The 27,801-nt window shown below is 42.4% G+C and overlaps 1 protein-coding gene across 3 annotated transcripts; it reads left to right on the plus strand.

Moving 5' to 3' along the window:
- Window positions 1–732: 732 nt before the first annotated feature.
- On the plus strand, window positions 733–27,228 carry DUXB (double homeobox B). Of its 3 annotated transcripts, XM_030924275.1 has the most exons (4): window positions 733–906; window positions 24,253–24,358; window positions 25,003–25,160; window positions 26,596–27,228. In XM_030924275.1, the coding sequence occupies exons 1-4, from the start codon at window positions 892–894 to the stop codon at window positions 27,190–27,192; spliced, it is 876 nt and encodes a 291-aa protein (XP_030780135.1). In that variant the 5' UTR covers window positions 733–891; the 3' UTR covers window positions 27,193–27,228. The 3 variants fall into 3 exon arrangements, with proteins under 3 accessions (XP_030780135.1, XP_030780136.1, XP_030780137.1); XM_030924276.1 differs by lacking the exon at window positions 24,253–24,358; XM_030924277.1 differs by lacking the exons at window positions 733–906; window positions 24,253–24,358 and adding an exon at window positions 20,340–20,364 and having other exon boundaries at window positions 26,596–27,192.
- The last annotated feature ends 573 nt before the right edge of the window (window positions 27,229–27,801 follow it).

A 27,801-nucleotide genomic window follows, 5' to 3' on the forward strand; every position in this document is an offset into this window, starting at 1 on the left:
TACCTTGTGGGGGAGGATATTGACCTATGAATTTTGAGGCTACATAAACATTCAGATCATAGCAATACAGAACTTACTTCTATAATTGTAGCGGCTGGATAGGCAGGAATAAAGTCTGTGGCAAGCCCTTTGGAAAAGCAGTCAGAAACGCCTGAGGCACCAACTGAGCACGGGTGGGAATTTTTTTAATTTTCATATAAATAAGATAGGGTCTCACCGTGTTGCCCAGGCTGGTCTTGAACTCCAAGGCTTAAGTGATTCTCCTGCCTCAGCCTCCCAAAGTGCGGGGATTACAGGCATTGGACACCACGCCCAGCCAGATGTGTTTTCTGGCTTCCCTCCAGAAAAACCTCAGCTTTGCTCTTAAGCCCTTTCACTGATTGAATTGAACCCACTCAGTTTATCCAAAATATTCTCATTTACTGAAAGCCAGCTGATTATATAAACTAATCACATCTACAAAATACCTTGACAGCCACGCCTAGATTCATGGTTTATTGAAAAAATAGGGAGTGTAGAGCAGCCAGGTTGACTGCTCTACATCGCAACGATGAAAAGACATGAGTTTCAGATGAGGAAAACAAAAAATACAAAGTAAGGTAAGGACATTCTTATAATGTAGAAACTAATGTAACCAAATCAAAATAATTAAACGAGTCATTTAGAAAGGTATTATTAAAGAGGCAAAATCGCCTAGTAGAATCTGTACTTAATCTAATTACTTCAAGTGTCTTTCTACAGGTGTTAAATATTTAATGAGGGGATTAAATTGAAAGGTATTTAAGAAAAGGGTGGGTCACCTTGACCCTACATAAAGCCTGTGTCTTGGGAGCTGCTCAGTTACTCTCTGATCTCCGTGGAGTCCAGGTCTTCTACCCAAGATGAATTCGGATGGCACTTCAGGTGGTAAGTTCCCATCAGCTTTTTCCTCCGTTCTTTGGTAATGCTACATGCCTTGCTTTTTTTTTTTTTTTTTTTTTTTTTGAGACGGAGTCTCGGAGTCTCCCTCGGTCGCCCAGGCTGGAGTGCAGTGGCCGGATCTCAGCTCACTGCAAGCTCCACCTCCCGGGTTTACGCCATTCTCCTGCCTCAGCCTCCCGAGTAGCTGGGACTACAGGCGCCGCCACCTCGCCCGGCTAGTTTTTTGTATTTTTTTTTAGTAGAGACGGGGTTTCGCCGTGTTAGCCAGGATGGTCTCCATCTCCTGACCTCGTGATCCGCCCGTCTCGGCCTCCCAAAGTGCTGGGATTACAGGCTTGAGCCACCGCGCCCGGCCTCCTTGCTTTTTTTCAAGTCAAAGTTTAAAGCACAAACACGGTTAGAGGTACAGATTGTTGGAGCAGCAGCTGTTTTTCGCTGATAAATTGTTAGAACAGCCATGGGTACTTTGAAGTTGGACTCTGGAAATTCAAATGTAAAATGGCAGCCGTGAGTCCCCTACAAGTGATGTCTACCTAAAATTTTAATGTCTCCACTTTAAGTGGAGAAAAGAATACATGAACTACTTAATGCATCCTACAGAATTTTATTAAGATGTATTACTTTCTATTACAAAGTACCAGTTCTTGTCTTTCTTAACCTTCTCAATTGCCTCATGAGTTTTACCTCTTTCATTAATTTTCCTCCTCCCTACTGCTTCCTCTTTTGGTAATTTTGTACATTTTCAGTAAATTCTCTCTTTGGAAACTTAGGTGATTGATTATAATTTTCTAATATGTACATTTAAGTGTTTATCCAATTTAGTATGACTTTGGTTGTATGCCTAAAGTAAAAATGCAGAGTAACAATTAATAAAACAAGGAAGCCAAAGCAGGGGAATCAATTGAATTCAGGAGTTTGAAACCACCCTAGGCAGCATAGCAAAGTACTGTCACTACAGAAAAAAAAAAAAAAAAAAAAAAGGCCGGGCGGGCGCGGTGGCTCACTCCTGTAATTCCCAGCACTTTGTGAGGCCGAGGCGGGTGGCTCATGAGGTCAGGATATTGAGACCCTCCTGGCGAACACGGTGAAACCCCGTCTGTACTAAAAATACAAAAAATGAGTCGGGCGTGGTGGCGGGTGCCTGTGGTCCCAGCTACTAGGGAGGCTGAGGCAGGAGAATGGCGTGAACTGGGGAGGTGGAGCTTGCAGTGAGCTGAGATGGCGCCATTGCACTCCAGCCTGGGCGACAGAGCGAGTCTCCATCTCAAAAATTAAAAAAAAATTAGGAAGGCACGGTGGTGGTGCATACGTGTAGTATCAGCTACTCCAAAGGCTGAGGTGTAAGAATCGCTTGAACCCAATAGGCGGAGGTTGCAGTGAGCTGAGACCACGCCACTGCACTCCAGCCTAGGCGACAGAGGAAGACTCTGTCTCAAAAATAAATTTAAAAAGAAGGATTTAATTGAAATATAGTGTGCATGCTAAAAATAGCGAATATTTATACATGTTTAATTTAATGAATGTTCACAAACCAACTACACTTATGGAACTCAGAGAGCACTCAGATAAAGAGAACCTAGTGGCACCCAGAGGCCTTCCTTCGCTTCCTTTCAGGCTCCGACTCCGTTCCCTCAGTAGCCCATATCCTGCCTTTCCATCAGTATAGATGAGTTTTTCCTCTTATACATTACAGTGATGAAATAAGAAAATATTCTTCTGCAATTAGTTCCAATTTTAAAGATAAATTCTCGAATCCAGATAGTAAATATGTTAGGCTGTGTGGACCCTAGACACATTTGAGCCTCAACTAACTCTGCTACTGTGGCTTGAAAACAGCCATAGACAATACGTAAGTGAATGAATGTGACTGGTGTTTCGATAAAACTCTGTTTACAAAATCAGGCAACTGGCTGGATCTGGCCCATAGGCCTAGAGTTAGCCAATTCCTGCTTTCATTTGTAATTTTATTACTGTAAGTAGCTATGAGGTCATGCCTGGATTTCACCTTGGGAAGGGGAGGGGATCAATGGTGCTAACACTGTCTGGAACTCTTCTTTGGTCTGGTAATTACCAATATTCTCCAATGTTCTCTCTGTTGATACTTTTGTCAGGTTTCCCAGCCAAAGAGAATCATCATAATGAAGAAAGACAAACAAACAAAGAAAGAAAAACAAAACACCGACATAAATTTTCTGAAGAATTATTGCAGGAACTTAAGGAAATATTTGGAGAAAACTGTTATCCCGATTACACAACTAGGAAAACACTGGCCAACAAATTTGAATGTCCAGTGAATGTAATAGATGTAAGTTCAAGTTTTTTTTTTTTTTTTAATTGAAACAGGGTCTCACTCCTGTCACCCAGGCGCATTTACAGTGGCACAATCACAGCTCACTGCAGCCTCCACTTTCCGGGCTCAGATGATTCCCCACCTTAGTCCGCTGAGTAGCTGGGACTACAGGAGCACACCACCCTGCTGGGCTTCGTATTTTTTGTAAAAAATGGGGTCTTACCATGTTGCCCAGACTGATCATGAACTCCTGGGATCAAGAGATTCACCCGCCTCAGCAGTCCCAAAGTCCTGGGATTACAAGCATGGGTCACCACATCCAGCTGTTTCCTATAACATTAAAGGGCAATGAGTACAGATGGAGGTAGAATGCAGGGGATTGGATAGGAAGGTACAGAATTCAAAGAAATTGGAGAGAGTAATTAAAATATATATGTATATACAGTTAATCCTCCGTATCCACTGGGTCCACATGCAGATTTGGAAAGTTAAAAAATGAAAATCGGATGGGTGCTGTAGCTCTCCCTTCCAGCCCTGATCACATCACTGCATTCCAGCCTGTGTGACAAAGTGAGACTCTGTTTCAAAAACAAGGGGAGGTCAGGGTTGGCGGGGAAGCACAAATAACAGTACAAAAATTTTAAAAAGATACAAATTTTAAAACAATACAGAATAAGAAATATTTATGTAGCATTTGTGTTATATTAAGTATCAGGTATTGTATGTCATCTAGAGATGGTTTAAAGCATATGAGAGAACATGCATAGTATATATGCAAATGCCACACCATTTCATAGGTATGAGGGCCTGAGACATTCTCAGACATTGGTATCCATAACCAATTTCAGAGAAAATTGTACACACGCACACAACAATATGAAAAATATAAAGAATTAAGCAGTATATAGCATTTCATTGCATAAGAAATAGTATCATGTACTTGTGAAAATACAGTGGGTATGTATTGTGAAAACCAGACTGCAGCAAGGCAAATTTGGAAGCAGTGGATGAGTTGATGCTGCCTTGGTTACTGGTGGTGACGGTGGTTTGGGCCAGCTTGCTAGCTGTGCAGGTGGATGGGACTAATGAGACTGTAGATGTTTGAGATGAAGCTGACAAAGTTTACCATGTGTGGGATATGCTGTGAAAGATAAGGTGGACTCAAAGGTTACTTGGACGTTTGACTTAAGTCTATGGAAGATGAGAGTTGCCTTTTACTAAGGAGGGGACCTAGGGAGGAGCAGGTGTGTCAGAGAAATCAAAATTTACATTTTGGACACATGAAGTTTCATATGTCAGATAAACATCCAAGTGGAAACGCTAAGTGAAAGTTTGAATATGCAGTTCTGAAGGGCTGGGAGAGCACTTAGCTAAGATTTAAATCTGAGAGTTGTCTGCTAGTGAGCTGACTGATGGGTGGTAGCCCCTAGTAGCTTCAGAATGAGGGTTGAAAAGATCCAGGCAGGATTAGAAAATTGGGACTTTCAACCCCATCCTCCAACTTCTGGAGAGGAGATGGAGCTGAAGGTTAAATTGATCACCAATAGCCAATGGCTTAATCAATCATGACTATACAATAAAGCCTCCAGGAAAAAAAAAAAAAAAAAGGACTGAGTTTGAAGAGGGTCCAGATAGTTGAACATGTGGAAGTTCCTGGAGGTGGCTTATCCAGGGAAGGCAGGAAAGCTCCGCATCCCTTGCCCTATATCTCACCCTATGCTCCCCTCATCTATATCCTTTGTAATATCCTTTCTAATCAACTGGTAAACCTAAGTGTTTCACTTAGTTCTGTAAGCCACACTGGCAAGTTAATCAAACCCAGAGAGGAGGTCAACAGTAGCCCTGACCTGAAGCCAGTCACTCAAAAGTTTCAGAAGCCCAGACTTGCAACTGGCATCTGAAGGAGGGGCAGTCTTGCAGGACTGAGCCCTCGACCTGTGGGATCTGACAGTATTTCCAGGTACGTAGTGTCAGAATTGAACTGAAGGACACCCAGCTTGTGTGCACTGCAGAACTGTTGCCCTGGTGTGTAGAAAAACACATTTGCTCACACAAGGCTTTCCCTGTTGATTGTTGTGGTATGAGAGCAGAGGAAAAATGGTTTCTTTTTTTTCCCTCAGAGTCGTACAACAAATATATGCTCAGGAAGTTATTCAAACAATTGTACTCTTTGGTTGTAACCTGTGAACCAATGCATGTAAGAATTATGTGCATATAAGAAACAGAAAAGTGGGCCAGGTGCAGTGGCTCATGCCAGCACTTGTATTTTTTGTAAAATACAAGTAATCCCAGCACTTTGGGAGGCTGAGGCGGGCAGATCACCCGAGTCAGGAGTTCAGCGCCAGCCTGGCCAACATGGCGAAACCCCATCTCTACTAAAAAACAAAAAAATTAGCCAGGCATGGTGATGCACCTGTAATCCCAGCTACTCGGAGTCTGAGGTAGGAGAATCAGTTGATCTCAGGAGGTGGAGGTTGCAGTGAGCCGAGATTGTACCACTGCACTCCAGCCTGGGCAACAAGAGCAAAACTCTGTCTCTAAAAAAAAAAGAAAAAGTGAAGAAAAGGAACACAAATGTGGATGTCAGAAAATACACCACTAATTCTCCTTACCGGGAGAGTATGAGTAAAGTAGCAGGGTTGTGTGAACAATGCACGACTAGGTGGGACAGCTGGGAGCCTCTTCTGTAGCACAGAGTGGGTTTCTTAGTGAACAAGCACAACGTTGCATATGGGTCACAAACAGGTTGGGAAGAGATTCTGGAAAGCCACGGTTTACATGTAAACCATGGTGTCACTGTCTCCAGTGAAGGAGGTTATGGTTCTAGAAATGCACAGTGCATGACCTGTGTTACCGCATGTGCCTCCTAGGATAGATTGCCTTTATTATTTATATGCTTTAATGTCAGCAGGCAAGTCAGGGATTCTGTTTGGAAGAGGCTTAAATAGAAAAAATCCTCCTACATTAAGGAATGCATATAAGAATATATTCAGATAAGTAGAGTTAATAAAATAATATTATCTTTTCTCTCTAGAATTGGTTCCAAAATAAAAGAGCCAGACTTCCACCTGCAGAAAGACACAGAATATTTGTTCTTCAGAAAAAGCATTATTTTCCAGTCCAAGCCTATCCATTTTTAAGCTGCCAGGAGGCCCAGGCTGCAGCTCCCAACTATACCACAGAGCAGAGCTTCTCTGGAGCCCAGAGGGTTTTGATGAGTAGAGCTGGCTGCTCCCTTCTGGAGAAACAGAAGATTCCCAGTCAACAGATGGGCTACAATTGCTTCTCTTTGGAGAACCAAGAGATGCTCAGTCAACAGGTGGGCCCCCAGTGCTCTTATCTGGAGAAACCGGGGATTCCCAGTCAACAGGTGGCCTCCCAGAGCTCCCATCTGGTCACAGGCACTGGAAAGCAACCACGCTGTGCTTTGGAGTATGGAGGTGACACAGGAAGTGGGCATTCTACTGACTATCGTTTTCTCAGCTACAACTCTGCAGTATACCTTCATCCTCCTCCATCTTCTGTGCCATATTTTCATGGAGAAAGGACTGAAACCAGGGAAAGCCAGCATGCAAGTCCCTTCCTTTTGGATTATGCTCAAGGCGCATATGGGGTGAAGAAAGACCATTGTCATTGCTCATTCTCTCTCTCACTGCTGCGAGAACAGCAGCAGAATGATTGGCAGTATCACCCGCAGCAGCACCAACAGCCTCAGAATTACTTAGAGGGGATGATGGTCCAGGAACGGCTGCCGATGGACTCGGGTCCTTGGGATCTAGGGAAGCAGTGGCCCTCGGCTCAGTCACAGCTGCAGAGTCAACTGCCTCAGAATAATGGAAAGCCGTTGTGCTCTCAACTGCAGCACGTGCCTCCCCAAATAGCTGCCGACTCACCCCTGCTGCGTCTGGGGCAAGATATGCAGAAAGGGGCTTCAGAGCAACTCAGGGCCCAACTGCAGCAACTTTAAGGTGAGGAATAGGCAAGTGTCTGCAGCAGGGAACCTAGGATGCAGCTCTGCAAAGTACTGCTAAGTGTCAGAGAACCACAGTCACCCACACAGTAGCGCAAGGCAGAGCCCTTACCAGAAGCCTCCACATTAATAAGAGAAAAAAAAAAAAGCCAGGTGAGGTTCTTTGAGCCCAGGAGTTCAAGAAAAGCCTGGGCAACATGGTGAGTCCCTGTCTCTATAAAAAACTTTTTTAAAAAATTAGCTGGGCATGATGGTGTGTTCCTGTGGTCCCAGCTACTCAAGAGGTTGAGGCAGGAGGATCACTTGAGCCCAGCAGTTCGACGCCAGCCAGGGCAATATTGGAAGATCCCATCTCTCCAAACAAAACTAAACAAAAAAATAAAACTAAAAAAAAAAATTTAGCTAGGCATAATGGCTTCTGCCTATGGTCCAAGCTACTTCAGAGGCTGAAGTGAAAAGATCACTTGAGCCTGGGAGGTGGAGGCTGCAGTGAGCCGTGATCTTTCCACTACACTCCAGCCTGGGTGACAGAGTGAGACCCTGTCTGTGAAAGATAAAATAAAAAAGAAGAAGAAAACGAAAACTGTCTACAGTGTCCACATGTGTTATAGCTCCTGACCATATAGTTTACGGTGGCCTTGAAAAGTCTGACTCCATATAATATGGATTGAAAAACTAGCAAGCACAAAGATTGCAGGAGTATCGCTCAAACCACATCATGCAAAGTCTAACAACATTTTGCCTTCAGAAGGAGGCTCTTGCCCAGACCCTGCTTCAGGCATTGTTCACCTCAGAGGCAATATAGCCAACAAGAACAGAGTAACCACGAAGTCCCACAGCAGTGACAATTGGATAGGGGGGTTCTAAAGGCTACTCTTGCAAAGCTCTCTCCTCCATGGACCAGAGCAGTATCTCCAGGATGTGGCCTACCACAACCCAGCTGTATCTTCTCAGCAGCCAGCTCCACCGAAGAAGCTCTGCCTGTGAAGGGAGCTGCGGCAACATCAACCCGGCCTTTGTACATCTCAAAAGCAGCCCAATATAAAGGCAAGAGCTTTTAATTGAAAGGCATTTAAAGACACAGTACATAAAGCCAAGCACAATGGCTCACACCTGTAATCCTAGCACTTTGGGAAGCCAGGGAAGGAAGACCTCTCTGAACCCAGGGATTCAAGACCAGCCTGGGCACCATGGCAAGACCTTGTCTCTAGAAAAAGGAAGAAAACAAAACTGTACAAGAGGACTCTGAAAAGCCTCAGGAAGTTGCTGTGCTGAAGCAACCCCCACCAGCCCTCTTAGCTGACAGCTGCTGCCCAGGAATCCAGAGTTTGTGACCAAATCATCTAGGGATGTGACACCAAGGCCAACAAAGATCTGAAGTACCCAGGTGAGTCTCTGAATGTCAGGTGCTGACCTGATTTTTTAGAAAAGATCAAGTGTCTTTGAACTTCCAGGTCTTTTTAATAGTTTTGGTCTTTGACATGTAGAATTATTTCTCAAAGATTCCAGAGTTTTGTCAAAGCATGTATTATAATATGAATTAGGCAACTTGCGTTAAAAGCTGAAATTTCCCACCAATTCTCTATTAGATGTGTCCTACATAGAAATTCTTCCAAGTGTTCCAAAGAATACACAGCCATAGAAACACAGGATTTCAAGTTGACTGATGAAGAATCAAAATAAAGTATAAAGTAATAAGCTAGCACAGTTAATAAGAATGAACTAGATCTATAGATACATGTGAGATTTATGAGGCACAATGTTTCATTCTTTTTTCCAGAGCAGGAGTAGATTTTTATTTAAAAGGACTTTAGAACAGGAAAGAAAGGAAAGTAAGTTTGGAAGAAACCTAAGTTGGGACATGAAGGTCAAGTGTGGTCTTTAACCTCGATTTTAGGACTTTATAGGGTGACCCCTTTTCCATGATTCTTCTTTTAGGGCAGTCTGCCCACATGTGCAGTGCTTGAAAAATAAGCACACAAAGTGTGTTTAGGAAGTTGTATGTGTACCCATCTGAGGCTTTTCTTCCCCTTTCTGGTGGAGTTCCCTCAGGACATATTCTACCATTTTGTCTCTTGATGCACATGCCCCAGAATTTGCTGCTCCCTGGCATCTGCATTCAATTAACACTTCAGTGTAACAGGTATGGACCATCAGAAAATGGCCTCTCCCTGGCCCTGGTGGCCAGTTTATCGCCTTTACAGAGGCAATGTGAAACTTGTTGAACCATCACTCGACTTTCCTAGGGGGTGGGGGAGAGCCCTCTCCTGCCTGGCTCATGCCTGTCTAACTACCTGTAAAATTTTCCCCCTCAAGAGCCCAAGACCTCAAATCTTTGAAAGAAATTAGACGAAGGTCAGTCTTCTTTAACTGCTTCCCGCTGACAAAAGGGCTGTGGTGGTTCTGCAGGTCTTGGCCTCTTGCTAGCTGTCAGGGTAGAAGGGTGACTCCATGGGTTGGCAAAAGTAGTATCTAGCAAGGTCCAAGGGAGACAGGGGCAGGAGTTTGCCTTCCTGTCCCACTAATGGGCAGTCTAGGGGTCCCCTGTAGAGGGGTGCCTCTTGAATATTGAGAGGACAGTATCCCACACTGAGGATCATCTGGAGCTTGATGGCCTGAAGGCAACAGGAAACAGATCGTGTTACTAGATTTAGAAGAAATAGACCAAAGCAAAATAAGGGAATGAGGACGGCTCCAAAAAATTAAGGCTGCCAAGATGCCCAGGTAACTGGTAGCCATGGTCATGCCTGCTAAGACTTGGGCTGCCAACTTATTTCAATGTGCCCAGAACTAGAATATTGGTCCAGATTTTTAAGTTACCCATCTCTTTTGTTTCTTCTGAGCTGCAGTGAGAGATCACCGGTTGGTTCACAGAAATAAGCAAGGTTAGGCTACAATGCAGACAAAAGCTTAGAACTGATGACATTAGAAAGTAATAGTAGGTGTACCATAAATTGTGACACATAGTTTTTCTCTTTACAGTCCTCCTTTTTATTAAAATCATGATAGGAATGATTTGTTTGTAAAATAAACGTTAGTCTTATCATATTTGGCCTGATTGCATAAAATGCGGCAAGGATAATTATTTTTACATAGGCTTTTAAAATTGGCTTTGATGGAACTCTGTTCCATAAGAAATCTCAGATAAGACATTTTAAAAGCCAAGCACAGCCATGGGTTTGTACCCTCAAATACCTATGAGAAGGGTAGATTTCTCTCCTCTTGAGGTCTCTAGATAACTTGGAGTACCTGGGCCTGTTAGACAGTGACATTCTTTACTCACCACAGGTTAGGTCCCCATACAGGGACTCTGTAGACAAGGTATGAGGCCAGTCTCCCCAAGGAACTTTATTGGCCCTATAAGTCAAGCTTGATTTCCTTAAAGGAAAGCATGCCATTCCAGTCAAAGTCCTGGTAAAACATCCAATTTCTCCAATGGTGTCCTGTTGCAAAAGAAAACATTCTAATTGCATTTATGCAAATAACTATATTGCCACACATTAAGAATACTCACATATAGTTTCCAAATTCTGGAGAAATCAGGTAGAGAGAAACAAATGTGCTCCAAATTTTGTTCACAGGAGTACACTCAATTGTGAAAAGCTGTAAATAGCTCAAAAGAAAAGTCTTCTTGGCTCTGAAAAACAAAGGATTTTGCAAAAAGTCAAAAAGATTACTTCACTCTTCTGTTAGTTCAGTGCATTCAGTTAACTCTCATTCCACTTGATATTCATAAACATTTCAGCTGTTAATATATGTATCTGCTTGGCTATCTGCTTTTAATTAAGCTGACTTTTAACCATAGCGCTCTTAAAAAAATCATTTTACATCTCTTATTACCCTACTTTATCCAGGCCAAACGAACAATGTTTCTGGCCTTTGAACATTACCAAAAGTAACCTCACAGGTGAAACAAATCTTAACTAAGGTTATGACTTAACCATGAGCATATGAGGTACTTTTAAGGAGGTGGCAAGCAGTTTTTAAAACATTTAAAGCCTCCACAGGTAGCTCAGAGAAAGGAAAATTCAAGAAGGGAAGTCAGAAGTCATTCATGGAGAGGCAGAGAATACAGTGATTTTTACCATTCCTACAAATGGTTTGCACAGAGAGAGAGAGGCCTGAAGTCTGACTGGTAAAAATTTTTACACTTTTGCCAGCATGCCAGGCTTCTGGGTTCCCTTTCCCTGATGAGCCCTAGTGACCCTGGAGTCCTGTGAAGGGGGCACAGATAAAGAAGTTATCTGCATACGGCAGAAGTTATGCTCCCTCTCATGGGGGGGATTGCTAAAATTGCTGCCTGGACCTTCACTGACAATGCTGCTGCCACAGTGGCCGTCTCTCTGAAGAATGCAGCCTTCCTAGGTCCAGGGGTATTGCAGGCAACAAGAACCTTTCAGACAGGGCAGCCCCAGGGCAGCCACACCTTGCCCTTCTACCACCTCTTCCTGAATATCAAGGAAAAGTTCATCTTGGACTGATCCCTGAGGAATTCTTCCAGTTTCTTTATCCTAAAACTGGTGTAACAGGACCCTATGTGCTTGGAATTGGGCTTATCTTGTATGCTTTATCCAAAGAAATATAAGTGATTACCACAGAGACCTTTTCTACCATATCAGTAGTAGGGTTACTTGTCTATGCAATTAAAAAATATTGTGCCTGTATTGCAGAATTTGCTGATAAACTCAATGAGCAAAAACTTGCCCAACTAGAAGAGGTAAAGCAGGCTCCCATCAAACAAATCCAGGATACAACTGATTTGGAGAAGTCACATCAGGTCCTGCCATTACCTTTTTGATGTGCAGAGGAATCACATTCCTATGGCTTTGGAGGTTACTTACTGGGAACGACTGTATAGAGTGTACAAGGAAGTAAAGAATTGCCTGGGGCCAGGCATGGTGGCTCATGTCTGTAATCCCAGCACTTTGGGAGGCCGAGGTGGGCTGATCACAAGATTAGGAGATAGAGACCATGCTGGCTAACATGGTGAAACCCCGTCTCTACTAAAAATACAAAAAAAAATTAGCGGGGCTTGGTGGTAGGCACCTGTAGTCCCAGCTACTGGGGAGGCTGAGGCAGGAGAATGGCGTGTACCTGGGAGGTGGAGCTTGCAGTGAGCTGAGATCACGCCACTGCACTCCAGCCTAGGCGACAGAGCAAGACTGTCTTTAAAAAAAAAAAAAAAAAAAAGAATTGCCTGGACTATCATATATCTGTGCAGAACATGATGTGTCAAAAGGAACAAGCACATTATAAATTGGGTGGAGAAGCACGCGGTGCAGAGCATCTCTGCACAGCAGGAAAAGGAGACAATTACCAAGTGCATTACAGATCTAAAGCTGCTGGCAAAGAAGGCTCATGCACAGCCAGTTATGTAAATGTATCTATCCCAGTTGAGACAGCTAGAAACAGTTGACTGACTAAATGGAAACTATGTGACAAAATATTTCTGTATTGGTGTCTACTGAAGTTATAGTTTACCTCTCCTAAAAATGAAAAGTTTATTTCATACAGTGAGAGAATAAAATCTATCGGCCAGTCAGATGTTTCTCATCCTTCTTACTCTGCATCTGAGTTGTTCCATGATCACTTCTGAATAAGCAATTTGCCTTTATTAAAACTTGCTGCCTAACTAAAAATTACCAGGTTATAGTTTAAATTTGTAATTCTACCGTCTTTCAATAAAGTGACAATTGAATGAAAAAAAAAGTTATCCCCCCTCAAGAGATTGCTCAGTTAGATTTTTTGCTAGGACTTTTCTGAGTAAGTGTGGGATATTTCTAAACCTCTGAGGTAGGACTGTCTAGGTTGAAGCTATTGGTTAATGATTTAGGTAGCTTTCCTGGGAGAAATAAGGCTATTAGAGAGAAAGATGAATTCAGAGGACAGGTAAATATTCAGTGAGCATTGATCTTGGAGATTATATTTTTGCCCCAAAGAGGTGTGAGGTATTTTGACATTACCAAGGACCAGTGGGAGAATGGTAATTGGTCCCTTAAATAATAAAAAGGGGTATGGATCTTTTATTTGAGGGGAAAGGATGCCATTTGCCCTACCCAGCAGGCTAAGCCCTGTCCTTCCTGTTCTGCCCTCAGTTATGAAAGACTGAAGAGGCTAATCTGAGGACCTCTTGCACAGGGGCACTGGGTTCCAAGACTGACTGGAAATTTTCTCCTAGTTCATTTATAAGTCAAATAGTTTAAGTTTTGGAGAAATTAAATTTTTCCCACTTTTAGGGGATGCATCCAAGGGGCATGTCCTGTGATATGAAGACATGACTACCCATCTGGGAAGACAGAACAGAGGAGGAAAAAAGGAAAAAATAAAAAAGAAGGCATCCCCCCTTTCTTCTATTATCCTGAAGGGGGCATTTCCCATCAGCCTGGGTTCTGGACTTAACCAGTCTTTACCGTCTACCCTTAGTAACCGTATCGTCACAATTACCCACTTGAGAACAGAGGGGATACAGAAGTGAACAGTTTGCCCTTGTCTATCTCTGGGCCATGGAATTAACTAGTCCTTACCAGAGACACAATGTTTAATTTTAAAGTGAGTTGCCTAATTAATAGTATAGTACAAGAATTATCAAAATGAAACAAGGTAAAGCTAGGTCTTGTAAATCTGGAATACACATAAATATATGCATACACACATAGTAAAAATTTCTAAAAATGTAGATATTGATATTCTTTAAATTACTGAAAGTTTAATTTGGACAAGATAAAAAAGAAAGAATAGCTTTTCTCCTCTGTTATGAAACTGCGAAATAAAAATAAAATTCTAAGGGCCCAACCTACTGAACAGACCACATCTTGACCAAGGGGACCCAAGAGTTAACCTAGAAAACTGGGTTCTCGGCCAGGCGTGGTGGCTCCCGCCTGTAATCCCAGTGCTTTGGGAGGCCAAGGCAGGTGGATCACCTGGGGTCAGGAGTTCAAGACCAGCCTGCACAACGTGGCGAAACCCCGTCTCTACTAAAAATTAGCCAGACATGGTGGCAGGCACCTGTAATCCCAGCTACTCAGGAGGTTTAGGCAGGAGAATCACTTGAACCTGAGAGGCAGAGGTTGCAGTGAGCCGAGATTGAGCCATTGCACTCCAGCCTGGGTGACAAGAGTGAAACTCCGTCTCAAAAAAAAAAAAACTGAGTTCTCAGCCATGACAGGATGGGAGGTCAGACACAGCTCGTTATACCTGTTCCTTCACTGACATTAAGCTTTCTTCTGTAAGAGCTCAAAAAAACCAGCCCTTTCAAAAGATTCCACCACTTATATCGACCAACTGCTTGACTGCTCTCCCTTCTTTTAGCAGTTTCAGCATAACAACAGATGAGCTTTTCTTCTGATGAGAGACCACCAACCATGGAATGATCCTGGCCAGTCTATGACGAATGCCCAGTGAGGGTTTTTGTGTCCTCTACTTCACCTTTGGATGTCAAAGAGCACAACACTCCACCCTGGGATCGTGCTGATGCCGCCATCTTTGAACATGGATCACAGAGAGGCATGAAGCTGAATTGCATATATATATATGTGTTTCTCCTTTCATAAATATGCATTATTGTCTCTATAGCTCATTTAAGCTGGCCACCCCATCCAGCTTAAATTCCTGTCTTATTCTTTGGACCCTTGAAGTGTCTATTTCCAGTTTCTGGCTGGGGAGCTATGCTTCCCAGCCTGTCAGAACGGCCACCCTGCAGGCTACAATCCTTTATGAAAAATAAAGCTCTCCTTTCCATATTTATGAATCTTATCATTCTTCAGTTGACAAAACATAGCATTATAAACAGAAATGTAAATAAAAGTATACTAGCGTCTGTGGATTCACTGGATTTTGTATGCACACAATCACACCGTCTGCCAATAAAAGTATTCTTATTTATTTCCAGTCCTTCTACTTTCATTTTTCTTCCTTACTACTTGGCTAAGAAATGCAGTAAAATGCTAAATCGAGGTAGAAACAACATCATTGCCACATCGCCAAGCTTCACATTAGGTATATTTCCAAACATATATTACCAAATATGGGGTTAAGGGGTTCCCTTTTATTTCTGTTGTTCTTAGCTTCTTCCCTCAAAAATCTGAAATCTCTCCAAATTTTTAAGTTTTTAAATGTCTTTCTTCATCTGTTGTGATGATGGTATTTTTCTTCCATAATCTGTTCATGTGGTGACTATTGTAAAGCATTGCGATTTTAGAAAAATCCAACTAGCTTATGACATACCCTTTTTATGTATTTCTAGATTGGAGGTGCCAGTAGTTTAAGATTTTGGTGTCTATGTTCATGAGTGATATTGGCTTCATTTATTCCTTTATTAAATGCTTGAAATTTAAAGTGATTCTGCCTGACTCTAACATTATTTTCATGGAAACATTGTTGACTACTGACTCTATAACTCTATACAATTACAAGACTCTAAACAATTACAAGACAAGCATTTCTCTTTAGATCAGTTTTGGGGATGTTGAATTTTTCTTTTTTCTTTTTTTTGGAAGGAGTCTTGCTCTGTCACCCAGGGTGGAATGCAGTGGCTCAATCTCCGCTCACTGCAAGCTCCACCTCCTGGGTTCATGCCATTCTCCTGTCTCAGCCTCCCGAGTAGCTGGGACTACAGGCACCCCCCCACCACACCCAGCTGATTTTTTTGTATTTTTAGAAGAGATGGGGTTTCACCATGTTAGCCAGGATGGTCTCGATCTCCTGACTTCGTGATCAACCCCCCTTGGCCTCCCAAAGTCGTGGGATTACAGGTGTGAGCCACTGCACCCAGCCGAGAAGTTGAATTTTTCTAAGAATATATCCATTTCATTGAAATCTTCAAATTTATTATAAAATCACCCCAACATCCTCTTAACTTTTTCATTCCTAGGGCATATGTAGCAGTGTACTGTTTGTAATGTTTCATATTTGGACTTTCTATGTCTGTTCTTGATTTGTTTGCCAGACATTTGTCCTCTCAAACAACCAGTGTCTGCAAGAAAGACCTCAATGCTCTTTGTCAGCATGACTTTTTGGGGCAGTGGGGGCTGCTGAGGGCCAGGGGGCCTGTCTGGTAGGGTCCTGGGCCTCTCCCAGACGGCTCAGGTGTCCTGGCTCCCGCCAGTGGGTACCCACATCCCCTAGCCACTGAGGGCCTCTGTGAAAAGACGTCCACACGTTTGAGGAAGGCCCTGTCACTGCACAAAGGATTCCCGAGGCCCTGGGACTCAGGCTAAGCAAGGACTTAGTTAAGAGCGGGTCGCATCGCAGGCTTGCATGCAGCAAGATCCCATTTTCCTCCACAAAGACAACTGCTCACAGGAAGGCCCAGGGCCCCCAACAAGCCACTTTCACTTGTGTCCTCCTCAGACTTCCAGTGCCTAAAAACCCAGGGTGGGGAAGCCTCAAGGATGAGGTCTCGGATCCGGCAAGGCATGTTCCAGTCCTGGTCACATGGGCACTGAAGCCTCAGGTGACAGAAATGGGGACTCAACCTCAGGGGTCAAAATCAAGATTTAACCCTTGGAGGGCTATTATGGCCTGAATTCTGCCCAATCCTCCCATTCATATGATTCATATGTTGAAGTCCAAACCCCTAGTACCTTCAAATGTGAGGGCCTTCAAAAAGGTAATTAAGGTAAAATTGTAATAGCCGGTTGGGTTTATCTTCTCTGCTGCTCAGAAAGCCAGATGCCCTTAAAACAACAGGTATTACAGCAAAGAAAGAGGTTAATCAGGCCGGGCGCGGTGGCTCACGCCTGTAATCCCAGCACTTTGGGAGGCCGAGGTGGGCGGATCACGAGGTCAGGAGATCGAGACCATCCTAGCTAACACAGTGAAACCCCGTCTCTACTAAAAATACAAAAAATTAGCCAGGCGCAGTGGCGGGCACCTGTAGTCCCAGCTACTCCGGAGGCTGAGGCAGGAGAATGGCGCGAACCCGGGAGGCGGAGCTTGCAGCGAGCCGAGATCACGCCACTGCACTCCAGCCTGGGCGACAGAGTGAGACTCTGCCTCAAAAAAAAAAAAAAAAAAAGAAAGAGGTTAATCATCACAGGGCCAGCCAGGTGAGAACAAGGAGAAACTTCTCAAACCCATCTCTCTGATAATTCGGAGGCTAGGACTTTTTTAGGCTATTTTGGCAAGCAGGGTGCTGAGAAACAATTTATGAAATCACAGGGGTATGTAAAACTGTCTTCATGCAGCTGAGTTAGTTTGTGGGAGGGGGCCTCACAGACCAGGAGGGGCTTTTGATCTACTAAAGTGCCAAATCTGAAAAATATCTCACACACTCATTCTCTGACTTTTACATTCACGATGTTATTTATAGGGGTAGCTGGGGAAGTTATAAATTTTGTAACCCCTGGCTAGTGACTCTGGAGTACTCAACAACCTATAGAAAAACACCCTGATCGATGGCAGGTTATTGGTTAACTATGCCTATTTTTTAGAAAAGTTTAAGTCCCGGCCATAATTTTAACCTTGTCTTATGAATGTTGCTTTAACCTCCGAATTGGTGGGGGCAAGGAGTGGAAGGGCTCAGTTTTTCTTGCCTCATGTTTAATTATAAACTAAATATTTCTCATAGTTATCTATGAGAACTCTATGTTAGAATAAGATAAAAAGGTGGGGCACTGTCAGGTTAGAAGTAAGATGAAGTCTGCCATATTAGATTATTCTTATTATAATTCTGCAAAAGGCTGGGCACAGTGGCTCAGGCCTTTAATCCCTGTATCTTGGCCTGGCCAAAAGCACTTTTAAACACTCAAACTATACAGCAAAAAATCATTAATAAAAATGTTGACCAGGCTGGGCGCGGTGGCTCATGCCTGTAATCCCAACACTTTGGGAGGCCAAAGCGGATGTATCATCTGAGGCCAGGAGTTCGAGACCAGCCTGGCCATCATGGTGAAACCCCCGTCTCTATTAAAAATACAAAAATTAGCCAGGTGTGATGGCACAAGTTTGTAATCCCAGCTACTCAGGAGGCTGAGGCTGGAAAGTCGCTTGAACCTGGAAGATGGGGATTGCAGTGGGCAGAGACTGAGCGACTGCACTCCAGCCTGAGTCACAGGGCCAGATTTCATCTTGAAAAAAGAAAAAAAAAGAAAAGAAAAAGAAAATGTTGACCAGACATAGTGGCTAATGCCTATAATCCCAGCACTTTCAGAGGCCAAGGCAGGGGGATCACTTGAGCCCAGGAGTTTGAGCCTCCAGCAAGAGATCCAGGCCTTGTCTCTAAAAAAGAAAAATAATACTATATTAGAAACTATTCATTTAATGCAAAAGAAAGCAGTAAATGTCAGGTCTCTGAGCCCAAGCTAAGCCATCATATCCCCTGTGACCTGCACGTATACATCCAGATGGCCTGAAAGAACTGAAGATCCACAAAAGAAGTGAAAATAGCCTTAACGGATGACATTCTACCATTGTGATTTGTTTCTGCCCCACCCTAACTGATCAATGTACTTTGTAATCTCCCCCACCCTTAAGAAGTTTCTTTGTAACCTCTCCCACCCTTAAGAAGGTTCTTTGTAATTCTTCCCACCCTTAAGAATGTACTTTGTGAGATCCACCCACTGCCTGTAAAACATTGCTCCTAACTCCACCGCCTATCCCAGAACCTATAAGAACTAATGATAATCCCACCACCCTTTGCTGACTCTCTTTTCGGACTCAGCCCACCTGCACCCAGGTGAAATAAACAGCCATGTTGCTCACACAAAGCCTGTTTGGTGGTCTCTTCACATGGACACGAGTGACAGTAAATATGATTTTGGGCACACCAACATCTGTATCATTCAGGGTTCAATCAGAGAAACAATCAGTAGTGTTCTGAGGTCAAATCTAATAGTGAACTAGTGAACTATATATATGTGTGTGTGCCTGTGTGTATTTATATTATAAATATATAGTTACATATACATCTATACACATACACAATTGTACATATAAAGACATATATATGCCTTAGTCCATTCAGGCTGCTATAACAAAATACCATAGATTGGTTAGCTTATCAACAACAGAAATTTATTTCTCACAGTTCTGGAGACTGGGAAGTACAATCAGGTTAGATGTCCGGTGAGGACTCACGTCCTAGTAGAAAGTCGTTTTCTCACTCTAACCTCACATGGCAGAAGGATCACAGGGATCTCCCTCTCTCCTTCCCCCTCTCTGCTCTCTTTGATGAAGACACTAATCCCCTTCATGAGGACTCCACCCTCATGACTTAGTCACTACCCAAAGGCCCTACCTCCTAATACCATTACCTTGGTGGTGAAGATTTTGACATATGAATTTTGAGGCTACATAAACATTCAGGCCATAGCAATACAAAACTCACTTGTATAATTCTAGGGGCTGGCTAGGCAGAATAAATTCTGTAGGGAAGGCCCTTCGGAAAACCAGGTGGAAACTCCTGAAACAGCAGATGAAGCAGCTGAGCACTTATGGAACTTTTTAAAATTTTTACATAAATAAAATAAGATATTCCTGTGTTTCCCAGACTGAATTTTAACTCCTGGGCTCAAGCGATCCTCCTGCCTCAGCCTCCCAAAGTGTTGGGTTTCCAGGCTTGAGTCATCACACCCAGCCAGATGTGATTTCCACCACCCCCACCCCCCAGGGCAACCTCAGCTTTGCTCTTTAACTGATTGAAAATAACCTACCCAGATTATCCAGGGTAATCTCATTTACTGAAAGCCAACTGATTATATAACCGAATCACATCTACAAAATACCTTCACAGCAACGCCTAGATTCGTATTTTATTGAAAAAATAGGAAGTGTAGAGCAGCCAAGTTGACACATAGACAGCACCATCGCAATGATGAAAAGACACGAGTTTCAGAAAAGCCGAGGAAAACAAAAAATACAAAGTAAGGTAAGAACATTCTTATAATGTGGAAACTACTATGGCCAAACTGAAATAATTAAACAAGAGTCATATTTAGAAAGGTATTATGAAAAAGACAAAATCATCAAGTAGAATCTGTACTTCCGCTTAATCTAGTTACTGCAAGTTTCTTTCTACAGGTGTTAAATATTTAATGAGGGGATTAAATTGAAAGGTATTTAAGAAAGGGGCAGGTCACCCTGATCCTATATAAAGCCTGTGTCTTTGGGAGCTGCTCAATTACTCGCTGATCTCCGTGGAGTCCAGGTTTTCTACCCAAGATGAATTTGGACGGTACTTCAGGTGGTAAGTTCCCATCAGCTTTTTCTCTGTTCTTTGGGATTGCTACATGCCTTGCTTATTTTTCAGAGTTTGTCAAAGTTTATAGCACAAACATGATTAGAGGTACAGATTGGCAGAGCAGCAGCTGTTTTTAGCTGATAAATTGTGTTAGAACAGCCATGGGTGCTTTGAAGTTGGACTCTTGAATTTCAAATGTAAGATGGCAGCCATGAGTTCCACACAAGGGTCATCTACCTAAAGTTTTAAAGTTGACAGTTTATGTGGAGGGGAGAATGTATGAACTGTCAAATGCAGCCTACTGAATTTTTTTGAGATATATTCTTTTTCATTAGAAGTACCAGTTCCTGTGTGTCTTATTTCACCTTTTCAATTGTTCCATGAGTTTCACTTTTTTCATTGATTTTTATTAATTTTCCTCCTCCCTACTGCTTCCTCTTTTGGTAATTTTATACATTTTCTGTGTAAGTTCTCTCTTTGGAAACTTAGGCCATTAACTATCGTTTTCTAATATATATATTTAAATGTTTATGTACCCAATTTAGCATGACTTTAGCTATTAAAAAAAAAAAAGCAAAAATACAGAGTAATAATAGGATGGGCACGGTGGTTTACACCTGTAATCCCAGCACTTTGGGAGGCCGAGGCGGGCAGATCACGAGGTCAGGAGATCAAGACCATCCTGGCTAACACAGTGAAACCCTGTCTCTACTAAAAATACAAAAAATTAGCCAGGTGTGGTGGCGACCCAGCTACTCGGAGGCTGAGGTGGGAGAATGGCGCGAACCCAGGAGACAGAGCTTGCAGTGAGCTGAGATGGTACCACTGCAATCCAGCCTAGGTGACAGATCGAGACTCTGTCTCACAAAATAATAATAATAATAATAATTAACAAAATGGGGAGGCCAGGACAGGAGGATCAATTGAACCCAGGAGTTCGAGGCCAGCTTGGGTAAGATGATGAGACCTCATCTCTACAAAGAAAAAAAAATAGCCAGGCAGTGGTGCATACCTGTAGTCCCAGCTACTCCAGACACTGAGGCGTAAAAATCGCTTGACCCCAGGAGTGGAGGTTGCATTGACCTGAGACTGCACCACTGCACTCCAATCTGGGCAACAGAGTTAGACTCTGTCTCAAAATAAATTAATTAAATTACACCACAGATTTAAACCTATAAATATATTCTTCATGCTATTCTCCCCCTTTTCTGTTCATCAGGCATACTTCAAAAATAATTCTGGAGAAACAGAATTCACTATAACCAGAGTATCTCTCTGATAACTGAAGAGATTTAACTTAGCTTCATTTTATATCAGCTATTATATTTAAAATAATTCAGTATGGAGTTTTATTTCAAACACTATGTGTATAAATCACATTTGAGACATTAAATTAAAAAATAGTCTGAGACTTGGGAATGTACATGCATTCTTACCCGAGTTTCCTTGTAATTACATATGAATAATCTATCTGAATATTCTAATATTTTATTATTCTAATACTAAATATATAAATAGTATATATATAATATATAAATACTATATTATATAGTATTTATATTCTAATACTAAAATATAGGACATAATTCTCATGGTGATTTCATTTCCTATATTCTCTAAATCTCAAAATATGACTTAATTACCTATTGGCAGAGACTGAGCCAGTATAGTATATACTATAATACTATAGTATATATAGTATTTATATATATTTATATATGTAAATATACAGGTGACCCACACCTGTAATCTCAACACTTTCAGAGGCCGAGATTGGAAGATCACTTGAAGCCAGGAGTTCAAGACCAGCCTGGACAACATAAAACACCATCTCTCCAAAAAATTTATTTTAATTTGCTGGGTGTGTTGGTCCACACCTGCAGTCTGAGCTACTCGGGGGGCCTTAGGTGGAAGGATCATTTGAGCCCAGGAGGTATAGGCTGCAGTAAGCCATGATTGCACCACTACACTTCAGCCTGGGAGACAGAGCGAGACAATGTCTACCAAAAAAAAGAAGATATCTGTGATTCCTGGCATGGTGGTGTGCACCTGTACTCCCAGCTACTTAGGAGATTGAGGTGGGAGAATCGCTTGAGCCCAGACATTCTGTGCTATAGTGTGCTTGTGTTATGCAGATTGGGTGTCTGCAGTAGGCGAATTGGATGTCTGCATTAAGTTTGGCATCAATATGGTGATGTCCCAAGAGCTGGGGACCGCCAGGGTGCCTAAGGAAGAGTGAGTCAGCACAGGTCAGAAACAAAGCAGATCAAAACTCTCATGCTCATCAGTAGTGGGATCGTGCCTGTGAATAGCCACTGCACTCCAACATGGGCAACATAGCAAGACTTTGTCTCAAAGAGAGAAAGAAAGAAAAAGGGATCCCTGTAAATAATATAATTCTATCAGTGAAAATGGTATTTAAACCAATGAAGACCAAGTGAAAATGTGTTTTTAGAGGAAAATAATGAGTTCTGGGTTTTGCATCAAATGTATAGTCTCCAACAAGCCATTGGCTATAAGGATCTCAGTCTGAGAGGATATAGGAGAGAAGAATTTTACTTGTCTCTTCATGTATCTATACTGGATGTGGGAGGCAGGGATTACTCAAGTCCCAGTAACAAAAGTACATTCTATGGGAATACTGGTAATTGGCTTTGTGGTACTGGCCCCACTTGGAATGATGGTGAAAATGGCAAGTTCAGGAAATGATGTAGATGGAGGTTGCCTCTGCCATACTGTTTATACTTTATTCACTTGTTTCCAGTTTCCATCTGTACTTAAGATTTCTTAACTAAAACTATTCTGATTCATTAATTTAGGGAAGAGATATAACCTTTTAACATAGCGTTCACCAACTTTTTTAGTACCAGAGACCGGTTTTGTGGAAGACAGTATTTTCACAGAAAAGGAGGGGTGGGTAATGGTTTTGGGATGAAACTGTTCCACCACCAATCATCAGGCATTAGCTATTAGTTAGATTCTCATAAGGAGCTCACAACCTGGATCCCTCAAATGCACAGTTCACAGTAGGGTTTGTGCTCCTGTGACAATCTAACACAGCAGCTGATCTGACAGGAGGTGAAGCTCAGGTAGGTAATGCTCGCTGGCCCTCCACTCACCTCCTGCTGGGCGACCTGGTTCCTAACAGGGTTGAGGACGCCAGCTTTAGCACAATGCCTATGATATAAGAGTGGTTTATTGTTGTCATTAAGACGCTAAATGTTCTTAAGAATATCTAATTATCAAAATAATAACACTTAGAAATCATTAGAAAATATATTGCAATTCTGACTCTAATAATGAGGAAACAAGCAAAGAGTTCAATTGGTTTTGTTAGGGACGAGAGTGACAAAATGAGGTGTGTGGCCCCCTAGAAGTCTCCTCATCTATTGTTAACCCTGGGATAAAAATGACTAAGAGGAAATACGGATGAGTGTTAGCCTAGCTCTTTACTATGGCTAATTCTGCTGTCCTATTTAAAGAAATTTTTCTGCAATTAATTCCATATGTATTGCATGTTATGAAATGGTATTTCCTGTGAAGAAGTGATGAGGGTCAAGAAAAGGTATTCAGAAACTGAAGTCCCGCTAGGAGGAAGAGAGAGAGAGTGCAATCCTTTGAGAGACCTCATACGGTTTCCTAAATCAAACAAATTTACTTTGGATGCCACAAAAAATGACCATGAAAGAAAGGCTCCTTTGATTTGCAGGGAGATTCATGTGTGACCCTGAATCGTATGCCAATAGTAGCATCATTCCTAGGATAATGCATTGCCTTTCTCTTGTGGGTATTATTCCAGCGACAGGTAGTCAAATCAGTTTTGTTCAATTGAATTGATATTTGGAATGACACAGCCTGAGTTGCATGACTATCACATCTTCTTCTCCTACTTAGGTTTGGTTTAAAAACTACAGAGTAAAACAGAGAAAACTAGATTATAAATCCTTCTCAGAAAAAGATCAAACCCAGAGGCATGACCAGTCCCAGCATCTGACTCAAGGTAGGAATGCTCAGTGGGTCCCATTGAGAGTACGATTTTTTTTTAGGTGAAAGCAAGTTTATTAGAGAAGTAAATAAACAAAAGAATGGCTACTCCATAGGCAGAGTGGCCTCCCACAATTGAATGAGACAGGCAGTTTCTTCACAAGCAAGCTCGGGGCTTTTTATTTTTTTTTATTTTTGTATTTTGTTTCGAGACGGAGTCTCACTCTGTTGCCTGAAGTGCAGTGGCGTGATCTCAGCTCACTGCAACCTCTGTCTCCCAGATTCAAGTGATTCTCCTGCCTCAGCCTCCCAAGTAGCTGGAACTACAGAGGTGCACCACCATGCCCAGCTAATTTTTTGTATTTTTAGTAGAGACAGGGTTTCACCAGTTGGCCAGGCTAGCCTTGAACTCCTGACCTCAAGTGATCCGCTCACCTTGGCCTTCCAAAGTGCAGGACTACAGGGATGAGCCACTGGGCCTAGCCTAGCTCTGGGCTTTTTGGTCCTGCAGCAGAGCAATGACCTCCTCTTCTGCCACCTCAGGGATTCAGAGAGAGCAAATATGGCCAGCATTATCTTCATGGGTTTGTTATCTTCATGGGTTTGTTTTTCTGGTTTGAATATGAAAATTCCCCTAACAGCTTCTATGTTCTCCTTTAGAATACTTACCAAAAGAAGCCCGGCAAAATCAGACCTTCATCACATGGACTCAAAAAAAAAACAAACTAGTGCAAGCCTTTGAGAGGAACCCATTCCCTGATATTGCCACCAGGAAAAAACTGGCTGAACAAACAGGCCTGCAGGAATCAAGAATTCAAGTAAGTTCTATGTCTGTGACCCCAACTATATCCTGCCTGTGATACTGCCCCCTGGAGGTGTTACGGAAAAACTTCAAGCTGTCTTGGGTTATCAAAGTCATCAAGGGGCAATGATGGGGGATGGTAAATGTCTGGCATTGCAAGTCCCATTTTTGTCAAGGAAGAATTTTCAAATCAAATTGCTATGCACAGATTTGGAATCACTAGCAGAAACTACCCATTTTGAGAACATTGTTAGATTTTCCACAACCTTGGGAGTGTTGCCATTTTAGCTCAGATAATCCTTTCTTGTGAGGGGCATCTACCACCCTGTGCATGGTAGACTATTGGTCAGCATTCCTGGCCTCTACCATCTACATACCAGTAAAGCACCTGCCCACCTTCTCTTCCCCTGTTTGTGACAAGCAAATAATTCACAGACACAGTCAAATGTTCTCCCGTTGAGGGACAAAATTGGCCCCCACAGAGTATTTTCTTTTACCTAAGTTATAGGGATAGTGATTTAGCATATGTTAAGCGCTCATGACTTAGAAGGCACAGTCATGGGTTTATGACACAAACTCTCAAATACATTTATTTGTGTTTGTTAGTCACTAATCAGATGAATACACATGCACACAAACTATGAATTCTTATGCACACATCCATGAAGAGGAAAAAAATGTCAGCCTGGTCAAGAGATCTTTTTTGCTGATCCATTGTTGCAATTAGAGGGAGAATTCGAGAACACGTGCCTTTCTAGTTAGAGACTCAACTCACCTGTACTTACTTGCTGACTGTGTTATAACCTCAGTGTATGTATTTGTGTTTATGTATATATACAAACATACACATTACACACACACACACATATGCACACATGAACACATGGACTGGAGTTAATTTCACCTATAAAATGTATAAGATTTTCTTTTTCTCAAATTCACATAAAAAAGAAAAATAAAATAAAAATAAATAATAAACATGTATATACATGATTTCATATACAGTCATCCCTTAGTATCCATGAGGGATTGGTTCCAGGACCTTCCCCTGAATACCAAACTCCAAGGATGCTCAAGTTCCTGATATAAAATGGTGTCACATTTGAATATAACCTGTGCACATCTCGTGTACTTTAAAACCTCTGTAAATTACCTGTACTACCTAATACAATGTAAATGTGATGTGAATAGTTGTTATACTGTATTTTTCTTTGTATTATTTTATTGTTGCATTGTTTTTTATTTGGGTTTTCTTCCAAATATTTTCAATCCATGGTTGGTTGAATCAGAATATATAGACAGAACCCATGGATTCAGAGAGCCAACTCTCTCTATAAAATCACCCTGTGATTTGTCCTTAGGTTAATAGCTCCTTTGTTTTACAGAGCATGTGATACAGAGTTACAATTGCTTATATCTTATGATGTCATGTCTCCCTTTTTCTCACTTAGATGTGGTTTCAAAAACAAAGATCTCTGTACCCCAAGAATTGCAGAAGGGAGCCCATAAATTTATTGGTAGATGACCCAAACGAGAGACCACATACAACTGTTGGGTGGCATCCAGTCAACCTGTTCATCCTCACGGACACCTCTCATTATTTTTCTTCCTCAAATTCTTCCAGCGGGCACCAAACTCTTCTACCTGTTCTTCCTTCAACCCAGGCGCCTTGGGATTCCTTCAGGGTCCATGTGAGCCAAGGACCAAATGTCATGATCATGCAGCCCACACAAGCTGTGCAGGAAGTAGAGAACTCTGATCAGCCTCTGATACTTCCGCATCACATCCTGACACTGCCAATTCTGAAAAAGGACTTAGATACTCTGACTCCCTTCTGGCTCCAATACCAAGAAGAACACCAGAATCACAAAGAACACACGGGCTCAGGAGTACCACAGTTCAAGAGCCATTCGCAGCCTGAACCTGAGCACAGGGAGGAACAACCTCTGAATCTGGGTCAGCTTGACATATCGAACATTTTGCAAAGGTGGGACAAGATCTGCCAGGCTCTGCTTGCAGAATGGGACCCTCTCAAAAGGACACACTGAGTCAGACTTGTGGCAGCAGCAGGCACGCTCAGCTGAGAACCATGTCATCCATTTGGCCAATTGCCCCAGCAATATGTAGAAACCTCAAGCCTTTAGGTCAACTCCTGTAATGCAGAGTTCTTCAGTGAAAGGTACAACTTGGCCGGGCGGGGTGGCTCACACCTGTAATCCCAGCACTTTTGGAGTCCAAGGTGGGCGGATCACGAGGTCAGGAGATCAAGACCAGCCTGGCTAACACGGTGAAAGCCCGTCTCTACTAAAAATACAAAAATTAGCTCGGCGTGGTAGCATATGCCTGTAGTCCCAGCTACTCGGAAGGTTAAGGGAGGAGAATCACTTGAACCTGGTAGGCAGAGGTTGCAGTGAGCCGAGACCACGCCACTGTACTCCAGCCTGGTGACAGAGTGAGACTCCGTCTCAAAATAAATAAATAAATAAAAAGGTACAACCTGACAATTTCTGACATACAGAAATTGGAAGTGAGGTACAGATGGCTGGATTGGTTACAGCTTGGTGTATGCCTTATTTGAACACTCAGCATTGTATAAATGGTTGAAGTATGGCCACTGGAATTGTCCAAGACTTAGCTACTGTTACACATGCATACTA

Source organism: Rhinopithecus roxellana, chromosome 20, assembly GCF_007565055.1.
Source record: "Rhinopithecus roxellana isolate Shanxi Qingling chromosome 20, ASM756505v1, whole genome shotgun sequence".
Lineage (NCBI taxonomy): Eukaryota > Metazoa > Chordata > Mammalia > Primates > Cercopithecidae > Rhinopithecus > Rhinopithecus roxellana.